The sequence below is a fragment of the Lissotriton vulgaris genome, chromosome 6, assembly GCF_964263255.1.
Source record: "Lissotriton vulgaris chromosome 6, aLisVul1.2, whole genome shotgun sequence".
Classification (NCBI taxonomy): Eukaryota; Metazoa; Chordata; class Amphibia; order Caudata; family Salamandridae; genus Lissotriton; species Lissotriton vulgaris.
Window position 1 is genome coordinate 1,798,464,485 of NC_141694.1, and position 20,847 is coordinate 1,798,485,331.

Genomic DNA, 20,847 nt, shown 5'->3' on the forward strand with positions numbered 1-20,847 from the left:
CTCTACAGAGGACCCAACCTGTGAGGAGCGAGGCACGGAGGGTACACCTCCCGAGCCCAGCCTGTGTGAGTCCGACACAGAGGGCACAACCTGTGAGGAGCGAAGCACGGAGTGTACACGGCCCGGCCCACCTGAGTCTCGACTGTAACCGCGGGAACTCCCCGGACTGAAAAACGTGTGCAGGTTAAGAATAACACTCTGAATATACATATGAATCATTCTTAGAATAAATGTTACTAAAATCGTTTTATTTCAATAATCTTTATATTATCTAATATCACTACTGAAAATACCAGCTACATGAGGCAACAGAAATCCTAAGTCACATCCTTAGAATGTCATTATTTTGTCGTTAAAGGCATTTACATAATTATTTCACAAAAGTAACCATTACACCTTAAAATTATTTTGCAATCATTTTACTGTTTTTCTACATATTTCGAGCACACTTTTACGGTGTTGGTTCTCATTTCGGTATCATTTGTTTAGGTCGAGCCTAGGCATTGTATGCGCTACTCTGCCGCATACTGCATTGAAGTATGGCATACATCTATTTTTTTTTTTTTACTTAAATGCTTAGCGCAGCGCCCACTTCAGGGACACCATGCTTTCTGTAATGCAATAGGTCTAACATTTTCAAAACTTTGACGTATAGGTATTGTAAATGAAAATGCCTTTAACCCGTTAAGAGCGCCGCAAATTCCGCCCCAGTGCGGACGTTCCATTGCGCGAACGGGATCGGAACGTTCAGCGGACGTGCGCAGCACTAGCGAGGTAGTGCACACGACGTCCGCCGTACGTTCGCAGCACTAAAAGGGTTAATTATTGCAGGCTTAACACATAAATTAAAGGCCTTGTCATTTACTATGTCAAAAGCTCAAAATCTCGCAAATGCGACACCAATTGCAATGCAAATCGTTGTTCTCAATGTGTGCAAAGTGCTGGGAAACCAGGGTTCGAGCCTCGGGGTCGACTCCACATCCTGTGAGTCTGGGAAAATCACTTAATTTCCAGTGCCTACCAAAATATGAATGTATCCTTGTGTAACGTAACCGGTGCTCATGTAAAGCGGTCCAATACCTTCGGGTCGAGTTCACGCTGTGTAAATCTGCACACAATCAAAAATAACTGCCGAACCAGGTTTGAGTCTGGCAGTGACGCTCGACATCCTACGATTCTGGGGAAAAACACTTACTCTCCCGAGGCTAACAAAATAAATGCGGGTAACACAACTAATGCTCATGTAAAGCGCCTTAATATGTTCGGGTGCAGTTCGCGCTATATAAAACTCAATATATATATTAATATATGCTACATAGAATCTAAAATGCGTATTTACCTAAAACGTTCTAGTTTACTTACACACACAATATTACAGTGTCCAGAAAAGATAGCTCAGTGGTAAACAGGCAGAATAGTGACGCTCTTCATCGTCACACCTTAAGTAACGTGTCTCACATCAAGTTAAGTTAAGTGATAACGCCCACCTCGGAAGCAGCCTCAATTCCATCGCACTTCGTAGTACACTGCATCCGCCTGTAGGGCGCGCGCGCACAGAAGCCGCCAATGACAGTCGCCATCTTCTCACGGGACAAATACGCAGGTCTTTGAGACATTACAATCACCGTGTTCGTATATTTTCTACTTATTAAAATTCTGTATTCAAAATAAAAATTTGTAAACATACATATACCTACATTTTTGTAAAAAAAACAAATATGCTCTCAAATCGCATGAAGTAACAAGTTTGATGAATGAATAATGAAGTCTATATTTTGTATAATTCGTGTAAAGCATTGCTAAATGGGACGCAAAACCGCTTCACCTATATGCTGGTCCGCAACCAGGGTAAATTGTGAGCACACTTTTTTCGAATACAGTTTTTCGCTTTGTAAAGTTTCTTTCCTGCTGCTCAGGATGGTAACGTCACTATTCACGTCCTTTGATTGGCTATCAGCATCGCTGCTTACCATTGGTCGTATCGTTTCATATCCCACAATTCCGTGTTTTGCTTCTTCCTTTCTGCCATTTTCCTTACCCAGGTTGGTTGATTTTGTCCGGCGTTTCGATCTGTACAATCCATCGTCATCCTCTTCGCATGTCAGCCGAAGGGACACAAAAACCCAGGAGCAGGTGTCATGGGGGATACTCGGCATGTTTCCGCCACCTCATCGGACACCAATTGTCCTGTGGTCCCCGGGTTCCTGCGGGAGTGGTGGTGGGACAGAAGAACAGTAAATCCAGCGCTAGGCAAAGGCGGCGCTCCCGGCCACGACTCCTGCAGGCACCGGCTGCTTGACGGGCAGCCGCTTGGATTCACAACGCTGGTTGTGAGTACGAGGGGCAGAGACTGCTTTGTTGACACTTTATACGGTGTACTGTCGGTGGAATTGGTTCTGGGGAATATGTTGTCTCCTCAATTTTCCACGTGGCTGGTAGTTTCAGGCTTGCGTTGATAACCGCACGTTTTTGCAGCCTGATTTAAAGTTATCGGTGCTCTTATGCTCCTAACGCAGCGCGTTTCAAAAGTGTCTCAGCCTAATTTAAGGCCGGCTGACAGCTCAACTGTATTTGGGGGTGGTGGAGCTCTGTCCTGAGTACGTCTCTTGCTATTTACACATGCTGATTTATCCCCGAATAGCACGTAGTATGTGAAATTATGCCTGCATGTTGAATGCCTCAATGTTTGGAATCGACAAACTCCCGGGGCGAATACCAATGACCCGGTGGTTTGTCCATCCAAGAGAGACACGCAGTGTATGTTAAAAGTGCGCTCCCAATTACCATACTTTTATTGGTCTAGTTAGATTCCCTATGCACATTATTCACGGAGTACCATTGGAAATGTTGATTCGCAGCGCTAAAATCGACATTCTTTGCAGTGCACCTCCAGGTTTATGAAGCCTTGTTTCTGTGCCGTGGAGTACAGCTTTGTCCTGATCTTTTAGTGGTTAATTTTGTAAACTCTCCTCAACAAGTGAGATGTAAATCAAATGTGCCTTCGAAAAACAAGTTCTACGTAGTTGAAGCATCTTCTCGCTGAAAGTGATTGTTGGTGCATATGTTGAGCTCTTTACATGGTCTACAGTCACATGATGACATTCCGGAATCTCTGTACCTTATTGATGATCCTTTTTGAACCCTTTTCCAGCTGATGACTGTAGACCTTGTGGGTGGGAGGGTGTTAAGAGAGGATTTCACTATAATAGCTGTTTTAACTTGGTTTGAAATTCCTTTTTTGCCTTAAGGAAAATAAGCAGCCATGGCGCCCAGTCGAAATGGAATGATATTGAAACCTCATTTCCACAAGGACTGGCAGCGACGAGTCGCAACCTGGTTCAACCAACCTGCCAGGAAACAACGGAGGTATTGAATGTTAACAATTGGCGTCTGTCTTCCCTTTTGATTCTCGTTTGTGGTCATGTATTTATTATTTAAATCCGATAGCTTGCAGTCAAAGGCAGCCCTTTGTTTTTACTGTATTTTTGTAGTAAGGTAGTTGCATGATAATGTATTTTATTGTGGCTAGCCAGCATGCATAAGAGGAGATATTGATATTCGATTCTTTTGAACAGGCGGAAGGCCCGTCAGGCAAAGGCTCGGCTGATAGCGCCCCGTCCCATTTCTGGACCCATTAGACCTATCGTGAGATGTCCCACCATCAGATATCACACCAAAGTCCGCGCTGGCAGGGGGTTCAGCTTGGAAGAGCTTAAGGTAAGAACCCGATGGCGGTGGCTTTTACGTAGATTGCTTTTAAAATACAATCTTGCAGTTAATCTGTGGATTAATGTAACACTCGTTCTGAGGCCCAGATCAAAGTTCAGCAGTTTAATTTGAAATATATAAGATGCAATCTTTCGGTTTGTGTGGCCATATTAAGGATGTCTATACAGTTCTGCTTCATATGAAAGTACCATGTGACTACGATGGTTCTTCAATTGTTTTGAGTTGTTCATCGTTTTCGCCAAAAGAGCTGGACTTGTTTTTACTTGCTTTAGGTTTACACCCGGTATGCACATGTTCGAGCACCTATTCCTCCTTACTACAGCTTTGACCTGTGTACGATTACATGTCCAGACTAACTTTACCTTAACATGGGTCGTCAATTCCTGTCAAATGGGTGCTTGGTTCGACCAAGTTTACACTTTGTACGATCTTCTCGTACATCCCTGAACTCGCTCGGTGCCAGCCTTGTTCAGGACTCTTTTGTAGACCATTCCTGATAAAGTATACATTCTTAGTTCAAGCTTCGCCAGCCAGTAGCGCATGAGCTATTGGTAGCCCTCCAGCTACTTTAGAGTAGCTCTCCTGTATGCAGCCCAGCCTACTAAACTTTTGCTTGGCCGAATTATGTGTATCCCACAATAGTAGTGTTCAAGACGAAAATGTGTAGAACTCATTTCCCAAATATACTTGTATCTAATATTTGACTGATTATACATCTTTATAGACCATTAATAACAATACCTTGGTGCCAGTGGCATTGAATACGTAGCAGTTTGACAGCCAAAAACACTAATGTATTCTTGTATGACCTAGTCACTATTGCCACTAATGATGATGGTAGCTCAGGGTGTTTGAAATGTTGGCGATGTCAAATAATGCTCACCTTGCAATAGCTGCCGGGCAGTCACGTGATGATCAACTCCGGAATCGCTGTATGTCAGTGATGATACCTTGAACCCTTTTATCTGATGACTGGCTGGCAGTAAGGATAGCGTCTGTCTAGAGCCCGCGCGGAGGAGATCACGCTAACCTTTTCTTCTCTTCTCTCCTCAGTTGGCTGGCATCAACAAGAAGGTGGCCCGCACCATCGGCATCTCCGTGGATCCCCGCCGTCGTAACCGAAGTGCCGAATCCCTCCAGTGCAACGTGCAAAGACTGAAGGAGTACCGCTCCAAACTGATCATCTTCCCAAGGAAGGCTTCGGTTCCGAAGAAGGGAGACAGCTCGGTAAGTAGCGCCATTACCCAGGAATCCAGGAGATATTGGCAAATTTGGTATAGGAACGCCCTCAAATGCATAACCCGCAGAGCGAACTCTTTAAGTCAGTCTCCTTTTAGAACGGCTGAGACTTCGCCTCGCTCTTGCGTTTAACTGATTTATTCTCATACTATGACGATGTCTAACCTTCCCCATGTGGGTTTCAGTTCTTGGAATTTGAAGCAACGCACAGTGAGTAGTTCTATCCTGCTAATTGGGTCCGGCTATCTGACCTTTACATGTGGTTACTGCAGCAGCATGCACGAGTTCGTCAGTATGTAAACTGGAAGGGAGGATGAGGCACCTGGTGTCTCCTGTGTGCGAGTTCTCAAGCAGGGAAGTGATGAACCTCGGCACTTGGCGCATATAGTATGGTGCATCTCTGCTCATTCCCCTTGCAGATGAAAATTGTGGTGATCTATTTGATATAATGGTTCATCTGAACTAACATTACAACAAGAAGTACCCTGGAGTCAAACACATTCTACTCAGACAACCGTTTACATGACCGGAGGAAAGATTGTGGAACAAGTGTGGTTGAATTAATCACGTAATGCACGTGCATCTGTTTAAATGGCAACACATACCCAAGGTGAGAATTTTCCCATCAGTTGTCTATCTGTACCCACCATTATTACATCACTTGGGTTCTCCTTACCCAGGAGTTAGTGTACACAGTCACACAAGTTGTGAGAAGGGACTGTGCGAGTAAGAAGACTCCACAATTGTTGTTTTGCTAAGTGGTGTCAATGTAGTGTTACAACTGAAAAAGCAGTGCAAGTGACATTAGTGAAGTGAATAAAATTAGGTGAGACTGAGTAGAAGAATCGATTTTAATGTTTTCTCTCAGCTCCCTAAACTTAAGAGCAATAGTGAGAAGTGAAAGAAGCAGATTTAACATATCTGCTCAGCGAGTGGTCGACATGTTTCTGCATATGAGGACGAGATGTTGCTACTGATGTAAAGTATTGTGAAAAAGTAATAAAAAGAGATTATATCACCTGTTTGTCAGGTGCAGATTCTCCTCCACAATCTAAAAATAGTCACGCAAACACGGAAAGAAAATGAGAAGAACCCTACATATTTGTGAAAAATACACTCTGCAGTAGTGATATTCCTGTGTTCGTCATTATTATTTAATTAGCATGATATCACTCACCCAATTTCTGTGGGGATAGCGCCTCACCTCACCTGGCTGCAGCTCAGGTAAATGAGGAGCACCGCTCTGTTTTGAAGACACACAATTGTAAAAACATTACACTGTCTGTCCCATTAGGAGGTTAAACCCACATTGACATAACAAATATAGTGTAAAAATACACATCTATCCACCCTCATTTGTTATGACCCCAATATGTATGTACTTGTAGTCTAATTATTTTATGCCCAATATCGTTATGAGGTCTCCATATGTCTATGCTTTGATATTCGTAAACATATTATGCTATATGAGCCCAAAAGAGCGTCTAAATTATACGTTCAAGGTCTCCTAACTCTCAAGAGACGCATACTAATGGCACAAGCGTCTTGAAAGTCGTTGTTGCGACCTGTATCAGCAATGGTATCGAGCATACAGGTCTTGTGTCTTATAATCGAGCAAATGGCCTGTTGCCGCAGTTTGAAAAGAAGGCAAAAATGCCCTGCTTGGCTCGGTCAGCCCGAGTGGTATCCCCCAAACACCACGAAGAAAAAAGGATATGAATAGCGCCGTGCGTACATCACTCACATGTCTCACACACCGAGGTATTGCTGCACAACGGTCGGCTAACCCCCACTCACCTCTCCGTCGATGTCTCCAGGCGTTCCTCTGTGCTAGACTGGGGAGGCACCGATCGGATGGGGCGCGGTCTAGTTCAATATTGGTTGCTTCTTCCCGTGTGCGGAAACGCACATGGAATGCTGGGATTTGTGGTCTCAGATTGTTTGTTTATGTACCGTGTATATATGCATGCAATACATATACAAGATATTGGTGACATAAGGGCTGTTTGTAATATATTGCCAAAGTCAAAAAGCGGGCGATGGTCGCTTACAAGCATAAACATATTGCGAATCAAACTATTTATTATTCAATGCAAAAGGGTTTTTATGAATGGTGGTATTCATAACCAATCGAATCCATGGTTCTCTAAGGTCAAATTAGACAATATTATTTGACACTAGAAGTTTAAAACTATTATATCAATCCTAGTGTATCCTCGTGATCGCACATGGAATTCTGGGAATTGTAGTCTTAGACTGTTTATTACAACAACGCGTGTAAGATGTTAGGGGTATTTTGAATGTATTACCATATTCGTAATACAAAGGGTTGACGCTGAAGATACAGATATATTCTGAATCAAACTGTTTATTGCTATCGGTCACAAGATGTTTGTCCGAAAGGGTGTCAGCTGTGTATAGTCGTGGTCAATATCCAATTCTCTAAGGACAAAATGGCCATAATATTGTGCACTGGAATAAAAAAAATCATATCAGAAAAACCGTTTGCAGTCCAAGTCAGCCATTTATTCGGGACAACGTTATAGTGAGACCAAACTTAATGGCCCATCGTTGTCTCACATTACTCATTCATACTGTAGATGGAAAGAGGTAACAATACTAGTAAGAGGTTTATTTAAACATGTCTATATACATGTGTAAGGTGTTAATAACATCAGGGGTACTAGTGAAGACCATGAATGATATGTTTATACAAGCATGAGTGGTGCAGGCATTATCGGCAAAGGCCAAGTGACAATGCATAGACTTCCAATGATGTCAATATTTAGATGCAGTGCTGGATTGTTCAGATATGTGATTGATAACGGTTATTACATGATTTTATAGTTTATCCGACTATATCACAGTAACACCCAGCTTCATCACAGTGGTATCATAGTGACATCCAGGGGATCAGCTCGTTGAGGCCATCTTTGTCACTGTTGAGCTTGTAGACCCATTTTTGTTCAATTTTGAACAAAAATTTCCCTACATCTGGGCAGTGATCTGGTATGGTTGGCTGCTCCAATACAGTCCATGTAAAATCATTTGGGCCATGTCCAACTTCCAAAAAGTGGGCTGTTAGGCGTGTCGCCTGTTTGCGACAGCGGACTGTGCTTTTGTGTTCACAAATGAGAGTTCTTATCTTCCTTGTCGTCATGCCCACATATCTCTTTGGGCATGGACAAGTAATGAGATGGTGTTCTCACTATTGCAATTGGTGAATTTTCGCTGTTGCCATGGTCGCGTTGTTCCTATGTCCACCGTAGTGGACTTGGTTGTTTGGGGACACACAGAACAATTTCCACAAGGATGGTGTCCTTGTACAGGTGGGAGATCCCATAGGGTCCCAACCTGTCTAGCCACTCTATTTCTAGGTCTGGTATGAACCAGCTGATCTTTTATGTTCTGTCCTCTCTTAAAGAACGAACAATGGGATGGGTAGAGTGTCCCCACTAGTGTTTAAAATGGACCAGTGTTTTGTTATAATTTTCTGGACTTGGTTGGATTTCGTGTGGAAGGTATTCACGAATGTCATCCTATCTGTTTTCTCTTTAGGGACAGCAATATCCAAAAGGGCATCCCTGTTGTTGGACGCCCTTTTCTTTGATTGGCGTATTTTATTGGGGTAGTTTTTCTCTCGTAGTTCTGACCTTTTCTCAGAATGTTTCTCAAAGGCCTCCTTGGTGGAACAATTCCTTTTGAGCCTGAGAAATTGCCCAAAAGGCAAATTGTCCCTGAGGGCTCTATGGTGACAGCTCTCGTAGTTAAGGAGCGCATTCTGTGCCTTCCACACGAAATCCAACCAAGTCCAGAAAATTATAACAAAACACTGGTCCATTTTAAACACTAGTGGGGACACTCTAACCGTCCCATTGTTTGCCGTGCGGTGTAGCCCCAGCCTGGTTTCTAGGAACTCTTATGAATTTTCATTCATACTGTGAGTCTATGATGGAGTTATGACTCTATTGTTTAGGAGAAACCATCCTTCTGCAATCAAGTGAAGGGATATGATACCTGGGCCTATATTAGGGTACCTATAAAACATAAGAGTAGATGTGGTAATGATAAAAAAAATTGGGCATTAATGTTGCCTTGTGCATTTTGCAACAAAACTGAACATTTTGTAGGCCACTTGCACACTTTGCTACTGAAATAGCATCCTCAAGTACAAGCTGCTGTATAGACAACCCTTGCATGGCTGTCAGAGCAGCCTGGTCTGGGACAATACACCACAGTTGGATTCAGATGGATTAGGGAAGAAGGGAGCGGCACATCTACCACAAATGACCATCTCACTGTTCACACAACTGTCCCACAACTTTGTATAGGGGAGGTACTGAGGTCTCGTTCCATTGGCAATAAAAAAACTCATCAGTTCAATTAGTGCTTTTAGCTGTCACCTTGGAGATTGCATAGAATTCCACACCACCCCTCCCAGCAATCTGCAATACCCAGTAAGCATCAAGGAACATTATGTTCTTGATGAACGAAGTTCAATCACTGCTCTCGAGGAGCAAACTAACCAGTTCCACTACCTAAGACTGGGGCATCTGTTAACTGGTATTTCAAAAAATGGAACTTTGCAACAAATGTATTCCAAGTACTAATCTTTAGGGTGACAACAGCCCCCACAGTGTTCACCAAAATGTTGAGCTGTAATGGCAGTACATTTACTCCAGTCATGTTAAATAAATTGAAAAAACGAGGGCTTGGAGTCAAGTCAGTAATTTATATAGCGCGCTACATACCCAGAGGGTCTCAAGGCGCTTGAGGATGGGAGGGGAATTACATGTCGAATATCCAGGTTTTAAGTTGCTTTCTGAATGCTAGGTGGTTCTGAGTGTGGCGAAGGTGAATGGGAAGTGAGTTCCAGGTTTTAGCCGCCAGGTAGGAGAAGGATCTTTCTCCCATGGTGGTTTTGTTGATGCGAGGGACAGCGGCAAGGGCTAGGTTGGATGAGCGTAGCTGGCGAGGGGGGGTGTAGAAGGAAAGTCGTGAGTTGAGGCATTCGGGTCCAAGTTCGTAAAGTGCTTTGTGTGCGTGGGTTAGGAGGCGGAATGTTATCCTCTTATTGACGGGAAGCCAGTGGAGGTTTTTCAGGTTGCCAGAAATGTGGTCTTTGCACGGGATGTCTAGTATGAGTCTGGCTGATGCGTTCTGGATGCGTTGGAGTTTTTTCTGAAGTTTGGCGGTGGTAACAGCTAGGGTGTGGGATGAAGTTTACTAACTTGGCTTTAGCGCATTAAGAGGAGCCAATTGGCGTTGGGTGATCAGTAAATGGCTATTATACAGAACCCCACAATTTCTTTCACAAGTTAATCTCAACTTGCAGAGTTATTGTTATAGGTATCTAGAATGCCGGCAGCCAATTGGGTTCACATGCCTTTTTATTTAGAGGTTCTGGAATTATTTATTCCTATATTTGGAGAAAGAATGGCAAATTGGATTGATATTTAGCAAATTGTCGACCCTTTAAATAAATTTGGCCTCTCCCCCTCTTAGACTATCCGCTCCTAGTATAAGCACTACTGATGTCATATTGCATAATAAAATGTTTAACTCCGGTGTATCCTTAACTCCCATTGAGAATGCTTCTGGGGTGGTACAACATATCGATCCCCTTTGTCTGGATATAGATATGGACTTATGCAAAAGATATATAGAGGATGTAAGTGAAGTGTCATTAGATCCAAGGAAAACCCCGGGGGTACCTGTTCCATCTGGGCTTCATCTATACAATAGTACTCCCTCCAATAATTCTCTCCTCTATGCCCCAGTTAAATATTTCCATTAGTCCTCAATTTAATACAACAAATGTCCCAACTGGGCCCGTTAGTCAGGATAATCCAGTCTCAGAAACATTGGGTTGCATTGAACGTTTACTTCCATTCTGTCCCTGCTGGAAAAGTTTGTTGGCGGCTCAGATTGTGTTTTGGAATCTGTGACTCAAACATTAAAGGTTCCATTAGAGAGAAAGGGGGGGGGGAAGGATACTAACCCTTCCCCCGTGATTGCTCAACCTGTATCGGAAGAAATTGTAACCATCGTCCCAGTCCAAACCGATTTGATGGAGAATCCTCCTTCAGATATAGAAAAGGTATTATCAGTCCAGAGGACTTCTCCAATAAATCAGGCGGATGTCTTTAGGAATAACTGTGTGGTGGTGGGTGCTTTGGAAATTGAATCTGTGTTCCGGGAAAAGGAATATCTCGAGTTATTTCCCATCTTTTGCCCCCCCCCAACTAAAGTTGATATAAAGGAGGCTTCAGTGGTATCTAATAAGGGAAAGATAACGCACTTAAAAAAGAACGGTGGAAAAAGGAGGAAACTGCTGCGTAGATTTGAAAAAGGCGTAGGAAAATTAAATTTGAAAACAACCTCAATATTACAGATAATAATTCTACTGAGGGAACTCGGGTGGATAAATCTATGCATGAGACACCGGGTGTTGCTCCCCCGCTCCCCCCCCCCCCCCCCCCCCCCCTCCTCCTCATAAATCCCTCCGAATCCCCTTTCCCTCCACTTCTATGCAGCCCATATCAGGCTTTTTTTGCCTGACTCCTGGGGGATCTGCTAATATAGTCCCTCCTGTGGAGTTGATCTGTCGATCAAGTGCCAGCTAGCCATAACCCCACATACTCCTCTCAGTGACCATAAAATAATAACCATCTCTTTAGACTTAAATCCCCCTCTTACGGATCACTGGTCCTTGGATGGTAATTTGGTTAATTTTGGAGTTCATAGTGGGAGATGCTTTTGGAATTTTAAAGCAATCAAGGGCATTAAGAGCCTTTTAGATAGTGCAGTAAATGACGTGACTAATTGGAAGGGTTCCGAACTAATCTGCTTCGCTAACTTCCTGAATAAGGTGTTATTGGTCGCAAAAAACCATCAAAGAAAGTCCATGACCAGAATGCCTCAACTCACGACTGTCCTTCTACACCCCCTCCCGCCAACTACGCTCTTCCAGCCAAGCCCTCGCCTCTGTACCTCGCATCAACAAGACCACCATGGGAGGCAGATCCTTCTCATACCTGGCGGCTAAAACATGGAACTCACTCCCCGCTTACCTTCGCCTTACCCAGAACCACCCAGCATTCAGAAAACAACTTAAAACGTGGATATTTGACAAGTAATCCTCCTCTCCTTCCTAAGCGCCTTGAAACCCTCTGGGTATGTAGTGCGCTATATAAATTCTATGACTTGACTTGACATGTTAAAAAGCTTCCTATTTCGCAGAAGTTGCTTAACGTAGAAATAAATAAACTTAGAACAATATTTGAGGTATTGCCCTTTAAGACTTCACAGACTGGCTCTACTAAAAAGGAGGACAAGGTTAAAAATTAAACAAAAAAAGGAAAGAGGACTCAGTATGGATCAAACTGGGGGATGCTGTCTTTAATGGCAATCCCAGGCTATTCTGGTCCCTGATCGGGGAAGGTTGTGGTCTTAGATCCAGATCCTTACCTGTCTCGATTGAAGAACAAAAATGGGTAGAATACATCTTGAACTTGTATGCTGGCAATGGAAGGGTAGTTGTTCCCAATAGGAAAAAAGAGAACAATTCCAGCCTTGTCCCATCCTCCGAAAAAATGATTGAACTAGCCATCAAGGGTATGCGTTCGTCTGGAGCAATGGGTCCAGGCGAACTCCCCATTTCTGTGTTAAAACAAAATATCGACATCTGGAGTAAGATTCTCTTCCCGGTGTTTATATTTTGTTTTCTGCATACCACAATCCCGACCTCCTGGAACGGTAGCATACTGGTCCTGTATAAGGGGGGGAGACGGAAATGTACCCCAAAATTATCGACAGATTGCCCTCCTCGATGCTGTCGGACAAGTTTTTTCTAAATGCCTCTTGCAATCAATTAATGATTGGGTAGCCGAGAATATTATATTGCCTCTTGAGCAGACGGGGTTTCGAAAAAAGCATAGCACCATGGATAACCTGACCGCCTTACAAGTTTTATCGGAGAAATACATCAAGCTCCGGGGAGGGAGAATATATGCAGCATTCATAGAATTCTCCACAGCTTTTGATAAGGTGGATCGCCCTTTGCTGTGGAGAAAGTTATCGGATCTAGGCACGCCCCCGAGCTTTTAAACTTGGTCCGGGAGCGTCACTCAGATACATGGTACAGAGTGCTCTTGGGAGGGGAAAGAGGTCTCTCTCAAGCTATCCAGTCTGCCAACGGGCTAAAACAAGGTTGCCTTTTGGCCCCACTATTGTTTTCGTTATACCTATCGGACTTTCCGCAAATTCTATCGTCAAGTGCTGGTATTGCCCCGACTCTGGGGGGCAAACCGTTAGTATGTCTGTTATACGCAGATGATATACTAATCTTGAATTTGACCCCCACTGGATTGAATAATCGGTTGCATGCGCTCCACGGATTTGCAGAATCACACCATTTAGGGATAAATGTATCCAAGAGTAAAGTCATGTGCATTGTAGGAAGGAAAAAGCAAAAATATGGGAACTTTTTCTGGAATATAGGGGGCCTCGGATTGGAAGTTGTCCAATCCTATACTTTTCTGGGGAAAATAGTTTCTAGCACACTAAGTGATAAAGCCCATATAGCTAACAATATTCGGAAGGCAATGTCTCATGAGAGGTGACTAAATACCCTCTATAGATCAACTGGACAGAGGCATTTTGCCTACCTATTGGAGGTTTTCAGAGCTAAAGTCCCATCCACCTTACTATATGGCATAGAATTACTCGAAGTGGGGAGATGAGGATTCCTGAACACCACAGAGGGAAAAATTCTACGGAAATTATGTATGGTTAATACTGCGTGTAATATAGCAGCCTTTTTTTTTTATTTGGTATACGAAGTGCTTGGGCCCAGGGTCTTGCTGGGGTAGTACGGTGGGTCTTGAGCTTGGCGAACGGTGAACCTGGTACCTTAAGATATCTGATCCAAAAAGAACTTCTTGGACCCCTAAAAAAACATTCCACTATTGTAAAGAATTTTAGATTAGCAGTTGAACTTTTGGAAATAGATGAATTGACACTTTTTTCTTTATCTACTTATCAGTTAAAACTGACCCTAAAATTGCCCTCATGGAACCTAAGTTTTGATTTAGATAAAGAGGCCCTTACTGCAAAAAGGCGTCCGTTATCAGCCATTAATCACTACCAAATTAGGATTTCCCAATCTTGTTTCCTGGAATCTCCCCCATAGGGTGCATAGTTTTTTTGTTTTTCCTGAGGCAAGACCTACTTCCTTTAAATAATTTATCAAAATGGTATGGCTCTTCAGTGATGTGCAATCTTTGTAACAAATACAAACAAGATGTTAAACACGTGTTATTCGTTTGTCCGGCCTTAAAACATCGCCTCAAATGGTTGAGACCTATCTGTCTAAGACTAAATATCTTTTCCGCTTCTGCTTTTATCGATGCTATTTGTAATCCGCCAAATGAGAGGTTTTGTTTTATAATTACCTTTTTTTAAAGTTTCTTGAATATATACTAGACTTGTTTTTGTAAATTGTTGATAATGTTTCAAATATTAATGTTGGATGATTTTATGTGGACCTCTGTTAAGAGTTCCAAAACATAAATAAAAACTTGATTGGTATTCAGCATTTGGTGGAAAGTATTGGGATATGATGATCATCATCAAGTGCGCCAGATTAGTTTATATTACAATGGCTGTGGCCAGATCCTTCTGCTTCAGAAATGTCGATTAAGACAGTTTGAGGTTGTCAAACAGCGATGTTATATGCAATGCGTGATAAAAGGATTAAGAAGTTAGAAAAACTATAGGAACAGTATTTTTAGTAAAATTAAAGTTAGACCTGATTGTTCGATGCCCATATTGCTATTTTGCACATCTTGCTTTGCATGTACTTTAGTTACTTAACTCTGCCCATCCTAGGCAGCACCTAAAAATACTACTTATTTCTGACGTTTAGCCTTGGGGCTGTTTTTTTGTTAGCTGTTCCTATTCATAATCTGGGCTGTAATTTTGATTTCGTGACTGGATGTTGTATTTATGGACTAGTGCATGTATAATATCTATGAAATTTAGTGCATCAATAAATCGAACTATTCTGGATCTCAATAAAAACAAAGTTGTAACTGGATTCTTTAATTTGCATTGCATATCCAATACAATACTATTCTATGGGAGCTTTTATAGTACCATCAAACCATTTTGAGAGTTTGTAAATTCCCATTTAAGATGTTGCTACCCCTGCCTTTGAACGTTTCACTGCAGTAGGTCTTGTCTGCTCCTGGAAGCTGCTTTGATTAGGGACCCGTATTTGTATTTCAAAGAATTTTGAGAAATTAGATTGGTTTAACCTTCCACTAGTTGCCATCTAGTGGACCACCCTGAGCGCAGAAGTTGGAATCTGACAAGCGATGTGCACAGCCATTTTGGAAAATCCTTACTAAAATGTGAATCTAAATGTAATTTGCTGATATTTAAATGTTGCATTGCAGCGGTATTTCTGTCCTATAGCGGTTATTTAAGCGTTACCTCCCACAGTGCAGAAAATAGGTATACATACGGTTCACTCTAATCTTAGGCAGGCAGGCATGCGAAGAGGTAACTTTGTAAAGACGAAGCTAGGGCCGATGTAAGTCAAAGATGTGCTCTTGAAAGAAATGTTTCATCTTTAAATGCTTGCTGGTCTGCAGTCAAATGATGATATTTCTCCGGAATCTCTGTACTACATTGATGACTGATCGAACCCTTTTCCAGCTGATGACTGTAGACCTGTGCAATCTTCATTATCGAATGTCTATTTACACACTTAATTGCTGTTAACCAATGCTAACTGAAATATTTCTTTTAGGCTGAAGAACTCAAATTGGCCACCCAGTTGTCTGGACCAGTCATGCCCATTAGAAATGTAAGTAACATCTGTTTACGTTTTATTGGTGTGGTAGCTGATGTGAAAATGAGTCTCTGGATCCCAGTTAACTTGTAGATCGCTTTCACAATGAAAAAGAATGGCACCCTAAATAAGAACAGTCTAACATAAGATGTTTAATACAGGGATTATTTGGACCTTCCAAGTGCCAATGACTAGTAATACGGTTAAATAGGGTGTCTTAACTTTTTTCAGAAGTTATAGAAAAACATTCATAACTACTATTGTATTGTAATTGCATTTATATAGCGCTTACTACCCCTGGCGAGGCATCAAAGCGTTTTTTCGGCGGGTAGCGCGCTACTCCGGGCCCAATAGAGGATTAGTGTTGAATTAGTATAGTGAAACATGCAAGTACTTTTTAAGTGGTGGATAGGTTAGTCAGTTATTTGGATTTGGAATGATAGAGGAGGGCAAAGGCTCGTTTATTTATCACTTTTTGACTCCTTCAGGAAGCCTATAAAGGATTAGTGGTGAATTAATATGGTGCAATGAGGTAATTTCAGTGGTGGATATTAGTCTTGTTACTTGGAGTGAGGAGGATAGCGGAGGGATAAAAGGGGGAAGAAAGATTTGCATTCATATAGCACTTGTTACCCCTGATGGGTGTTGAAGTGCTTTTCTGGCGAGTAGCACGCCACTCAAGGATTAGTGTTGAAAATTAGTATAGTATAAATATGAAGTAATTTGAGTAGTAGATATGTTGTTCAATTATTTGGGCAGTATATTAGTATAGTTTAATATGGAATTTGAGAAGTGAACATGTTAGTCTGTTAATTATGATTGAAAAGGATAGTGGAGGGATAAAAGTGAAGTTTTTTTAGGTCTTAGCAGTAGGAAGAGGCTTTTGGTTGAGTAAAAAAGTTTTGGAGGGGAGGAGTCAGAAGGGAGAGTTTAGAAAGGTTTGTTTTAGGGGATCAGTGTAGTAAAAGGGTGTCAGATGATGCAGGAGTGGTAGAGCAGGAGAGTCTAGAAAGGGTTATTTTGGCGATCATAGTAGTGGTATGGGGTTTGGGATGAAAGTGGATGTAGAGGATATTGATGTATAGGATGAGGGATAGGGTAGTGCATTGGGAATGCTAAATATAGATCCATAAGTACATTGAAAGTATATACATAAAGGAAGTAAGTATATTTCGATTAAATATATTGATAGAGGCACAGGATGAGAGGGTTTGTGAACACAAAAATGGTGGCTGGGGGTGCACTGTTTTAACACACAGGTCTTGGCACAGAGCAAAGGAGAAATTTGGAGGGAAAACAATTTGTCACCAAGGAATGAGTGACAAACTACAGAGGTTGGACTGCAAATCCCACAATTGCAACACGTTAAATGCAAGCAATCATGGGCAGGGAAAACCACAAGTTTAAAACACTAAACTGGTAATAACTTATGCAATAACAGGCAGGGCAAAACTGCAATTTAAACAACCACATGCAAAGACAGTAATCACAGAAAGGGAAATCGTTTTTTAAACCACTTATTTTGGGAAGAGACAGCACTAGTCTGTCTCCTTACCACTTCCTGTACTCTGCTCACTGCAATCTGGGGCACAGGTAGGATGCAATTCACAAGATGGAGGAGAATGATTTGGGTGCACCCAGCAAGGCCTTCAGGGGCCTGGGCAGGTGTGAGGAGGGCTCAGACTTGCCTGGTAGCTGTAGCCAACGGTCTGCTGGCTGGGCAGCTGCTTATCCTGTTCACTAAAGAGACAGACAGGCGCAATCCACGCTTTGCACTTCTGCAGGTAAAGGCTTCACTAACTCAAAATCTAACAATACTGTTTGAATAGAACTTTACTTCCCCTGCTGGCCAAAAAAAGAAGTGCACAGGCCCCAGTAAATACAGTTTAAACGGCTCACAGAAGCACCCTCTGATGTAGAATATCCCTGTGGGGGGGGCTGGCCTCACTGGCTTGGTTGTCCCCGATCGATTCTTAAACTGCCATAAAGGCAAACTGCTGGTGTCTTAGGTAGTTTGCCCAACTTGTCTCGACTGCTAACAGCACAATAATAGGTTGTTTGATTCAGATACTCTAAACTTGAAACTGCACAAAATCTCAACAAATGGGCCTTTAGCAGAGTAAATGGTATACAACTTGAACTCATGAGTGATGCTTGTCAAGTATGTAGTGATGGCTAGCTACTATCTGATGAAAGAGCCCACTAAAATGCAAACATTCCTTACCTGATTACTCCAAATAACTCATGTCTTTAGTGTTTCATGTACTATTAGAGCTGCAATCTTCAATAAGTGTTTTTGTTGTAGCTGATGGATGTTCCACGAATGTGCCACTCTAACAAACTTCAATTGCTGTTCATTTGTTGCATTTCATACAAGATAGCATATCAAGGGGGGTATAGGTGTTGAGTGCATTATTAGTTGTGGTGGTTCTGCGACCCCATCAAGTAGTTATGCCACTACTCTGTAGGCAGTCCAGCTAAATTACCTGCATTTAAAACATAGCTTAGTCTAACCGTTCTGTGCCACAGCTACATAGGACTCATCTGAAAGGAACACGTTTTGAGCCTTTATCTGTACCAAAACAGTGTGAAATAAAATTAAAACTCCAGTTTAAATGAACACCAAATCTACAAAAGTCAGAGCATGGGAAGAGTTTACTAACGCCAGCACAGCACCAACAGTGGGTATCTGGTTGCGCCAGACAGGGTAAAAGTCTAAAACGGAAGTATTACCGTGATGGACGGTTCGCCAGAGATAAATCTGTCATCTGACTTAGTCTTTTGTGGGGGGGGAGTTTTGGCATTGGAGGGGTTGGTTGCCAGCTGGATCTGACGGAGGTCTTGATGGTGGCATGGCATAGGTGATTGGTGGTTACATCCTCAGGCTAGACTGTCAGGAGTGAACGCCTTCTCCAAGCCAAGGCCCTTTTTTATTCCCCTCTCCTGGGAGCAATTCACTCCCCATCAGCCTGTCCAGTGGCAGTTGGAGATTCTCATTTCATAAAAGTGGTATTTTAAAAACAGTAATTTAAAATCCAACCTCGCAATCAGATTGAATTTTACATTCTTGTTTAAGTCCTTGAATTATGGTTCTAGTTCACAAACTAAAGTTACACATCACTAAATACAGGAAAGCGTGGGAATGATCTTGCAACTTTCCTCACAGATGGCTGCAAAGCCAACCAAGATATTTATGGGCAGAGTTTGACACACCCACTTTATCTGAAGTAGTTCTGCATGGGGAAGGTTCGTTTTTGTCAGTGGTAAAATACTATTATGTAGCGTGTAACCTTTCCCACCGTGTAAAAATTATAATCGTGATCAGGGAATTTGGTCAAGAGGGGAACCTTTATTTGAACCGTTCGCTAGATTCCATCAAACTGCACTATTTCTAAAATACATTACCAGACTCCGGTATACTATAATATACATACCCTAAAAAGGGTCAAGCCATTGATAATCCTGACGCCTATTGATCTATCGCCATCCTCTTCATGACCACTCAAATGCGAGTTAGACAACGTTAATTATAAAATCTAGGGTATGCCAACACTTATAATGTATGATTCGCTGATTAAATGCATGGTTCAGTGGCACATGAATCAAACCATCCATTTATCCATCAATTGGCTCATTGCTGCATTTGTCCATTCAGAACACAACCCACGCCAAAATGGTGTGCATTTGCTGATGCTTTCTTTTTTTATGCACCACATAGGCACAAAAGCAGCAGCTTTACAGGGTACTAATTTGCTTTAGAAAATGCTAGAACTGACAGTAAACCAGTTAATATAATTTTCTATGTAAAACATAGAATATTAAAGTATTTCTGAACAATAACTGACTTAACTAAGCCTCGCCTGCTGTCCTTTCCACAGATATACAAGAAAGAGAAGGCACGGGTGATCTCTGAAGACGAGAAGAACTTCAAAGCTTTTGCAAGTCTGCGTATGGCACGGGCGAATGCCCGTCTCTTTGGAATCCGAGCTAAGAGAGCCAAGGAAGCTGCAGATCAGGATGTGGAGAAAAAGAAATAAACTGTTCATATGAGAACTTTCAGTAAAAAAAAACTATCAAAAGGAATCTGGTCCTGATGTTTTTCTTCATTAAATACCACTGTTTGGCAGCTGAAGCGTGCACTTGCCTTTCATGACAATTGTGGCAGAGCAGGAGATCCTTTACAAATACATAATGTAAACTGTTGCATCTATCTTCATGATTCAATACAGCATGTTGAGTACGTGGATGATTTGAGACTTGTGCATATTTGAAGTTGTAATGCAAATGCAGAAAATGGGTGAACATGTAATTAGTGAGAAGACTTTAAAATGTGACTAAAGAAGTAAAATAACTTTGGATGTACTGCAAAGAATAGAATATCTTCAGTGGAGCCAGGAATCAAATAAAAATGTCGGTGTAGGTATTATCGATGTTTCCACCACTGAATAGTCTGGGCTGAGAACTAAAGACCCAAAATAGACATATAGCCAGGTATCACTAGTCCAAAATGAGGCACAGCCTTTAGGCAGCTACCAGAAGCTGTGCTTCGAAGGTTGTTCAATCTTGGAAAAAGCAAGTATTCCAGTTAGATCAAGAGAAAGCACAGCTAAGTCTAGCCAGCTGACAAAACGGGAGTATAAAGGGTGGTGCCCAGAACGAGTGGCAATCAACTGGGTGGATGCACCCAAATGAATACTTGGTAGGGGAAACGCAAATCCTGCGTAGGCACAGGAGCCTGTGACAGACCTAGCATGGCACTGCACAGTGTGTGGTATAACAGTCATGGTGGTTGAGAAACCAGCCTCGCTGTAAGCACAGGAGCTGGGCTGAGCCCAGTACAAAAACTGCTAGGATGGAGTGCGCAACAAGTGGTTGCATGAAGAGTGACCGTGAATGAGCAGTGCCACTTCTGTGTATCCTCCCCTTTCACCTACTTCACGTTGCAAAGTACTGTGTGCTCAAACCGAGCCTGGTTCCCCTGCCAGCACCACACTACTGAGCCAGTCTGCGCCACACATGGA

The 20,847-nt window shown here is 42.3% G+C and overlaps 1 protein-coding gene and 3 non-coding genes across 6 annotated transcripts; all 4 read left to right on the forward strand.

Annotated features, from left to right (window-relative positions):
• Positions 1–1,552: 1,552 nt before the first annotated feature.
• On the forward strand, positions 1,553–19,952 carry RPL13 (ribosomal protein L13). 3 transcript variants are annotated; one of them, XM_086928064.1, is made up of 6 exons: positions 1,553–1,603; positions 3,249–3,366; positions 3,576–3,717; positions 4,783–4,956; positions 15,785–15,841; positions 19,705–19,952. In XM_086928064.1, exons 2-6 carry the CDS (start codon positions 3,263–3,265, stop codon positions 19,861–19,863), a joined length of 636 nt encoding a protein of 211 aa, XP_086784190.1. In that variant the 5' UTR covers positions 1,553–1,603; positions 3,249–3,262; the 3' UTR covers positions 19,864–19,952. The 3 variants fall into 3 exon arrangements, with proteins under 3 accessions (XP_086784190.1, XP_086784188.1, XP_086784189.1); XM_086928062.1 differs by lacking the exon at positions 1,553–1,603 and adding an exon at positions 1,998–2,042; XM_086928063.1 differs by lacking the exon at positions 1,553–1,603 and adding an exon at positions 2,018–2,330.
• Positions 3,094–3,171, forward strand: LOC147709516 (small nucleolar RNA MBII-202). Its single transcript, XR_015296854.1, has one exon. It is a non-coding gene; the product is annotated as a small nucleolar RNA MBII-202 (small nucleolar RNA).
• Positions 4,639–4,725, forward strand: LOC147709517 (small nucleolar RNA MBII-202). The gene has a single exon (XR_015296855.1). It is a non-coding gene; the product is annotated as a small nucleolar RNA MBII-202 (small nucleolar RNA).
• On the forward strand, positions 15,632–15,721 carry LOC147709518 (small nucleolar RNA MBII-202). The gene has a single exon (XR_015296853.1). It is a non-coding gene; the product is annotated as a small nucleolar RNA MBII-202 (small nucleolar RNA).
• Positions 19,953–20,847: the final 895 nt, after the last annotated feature.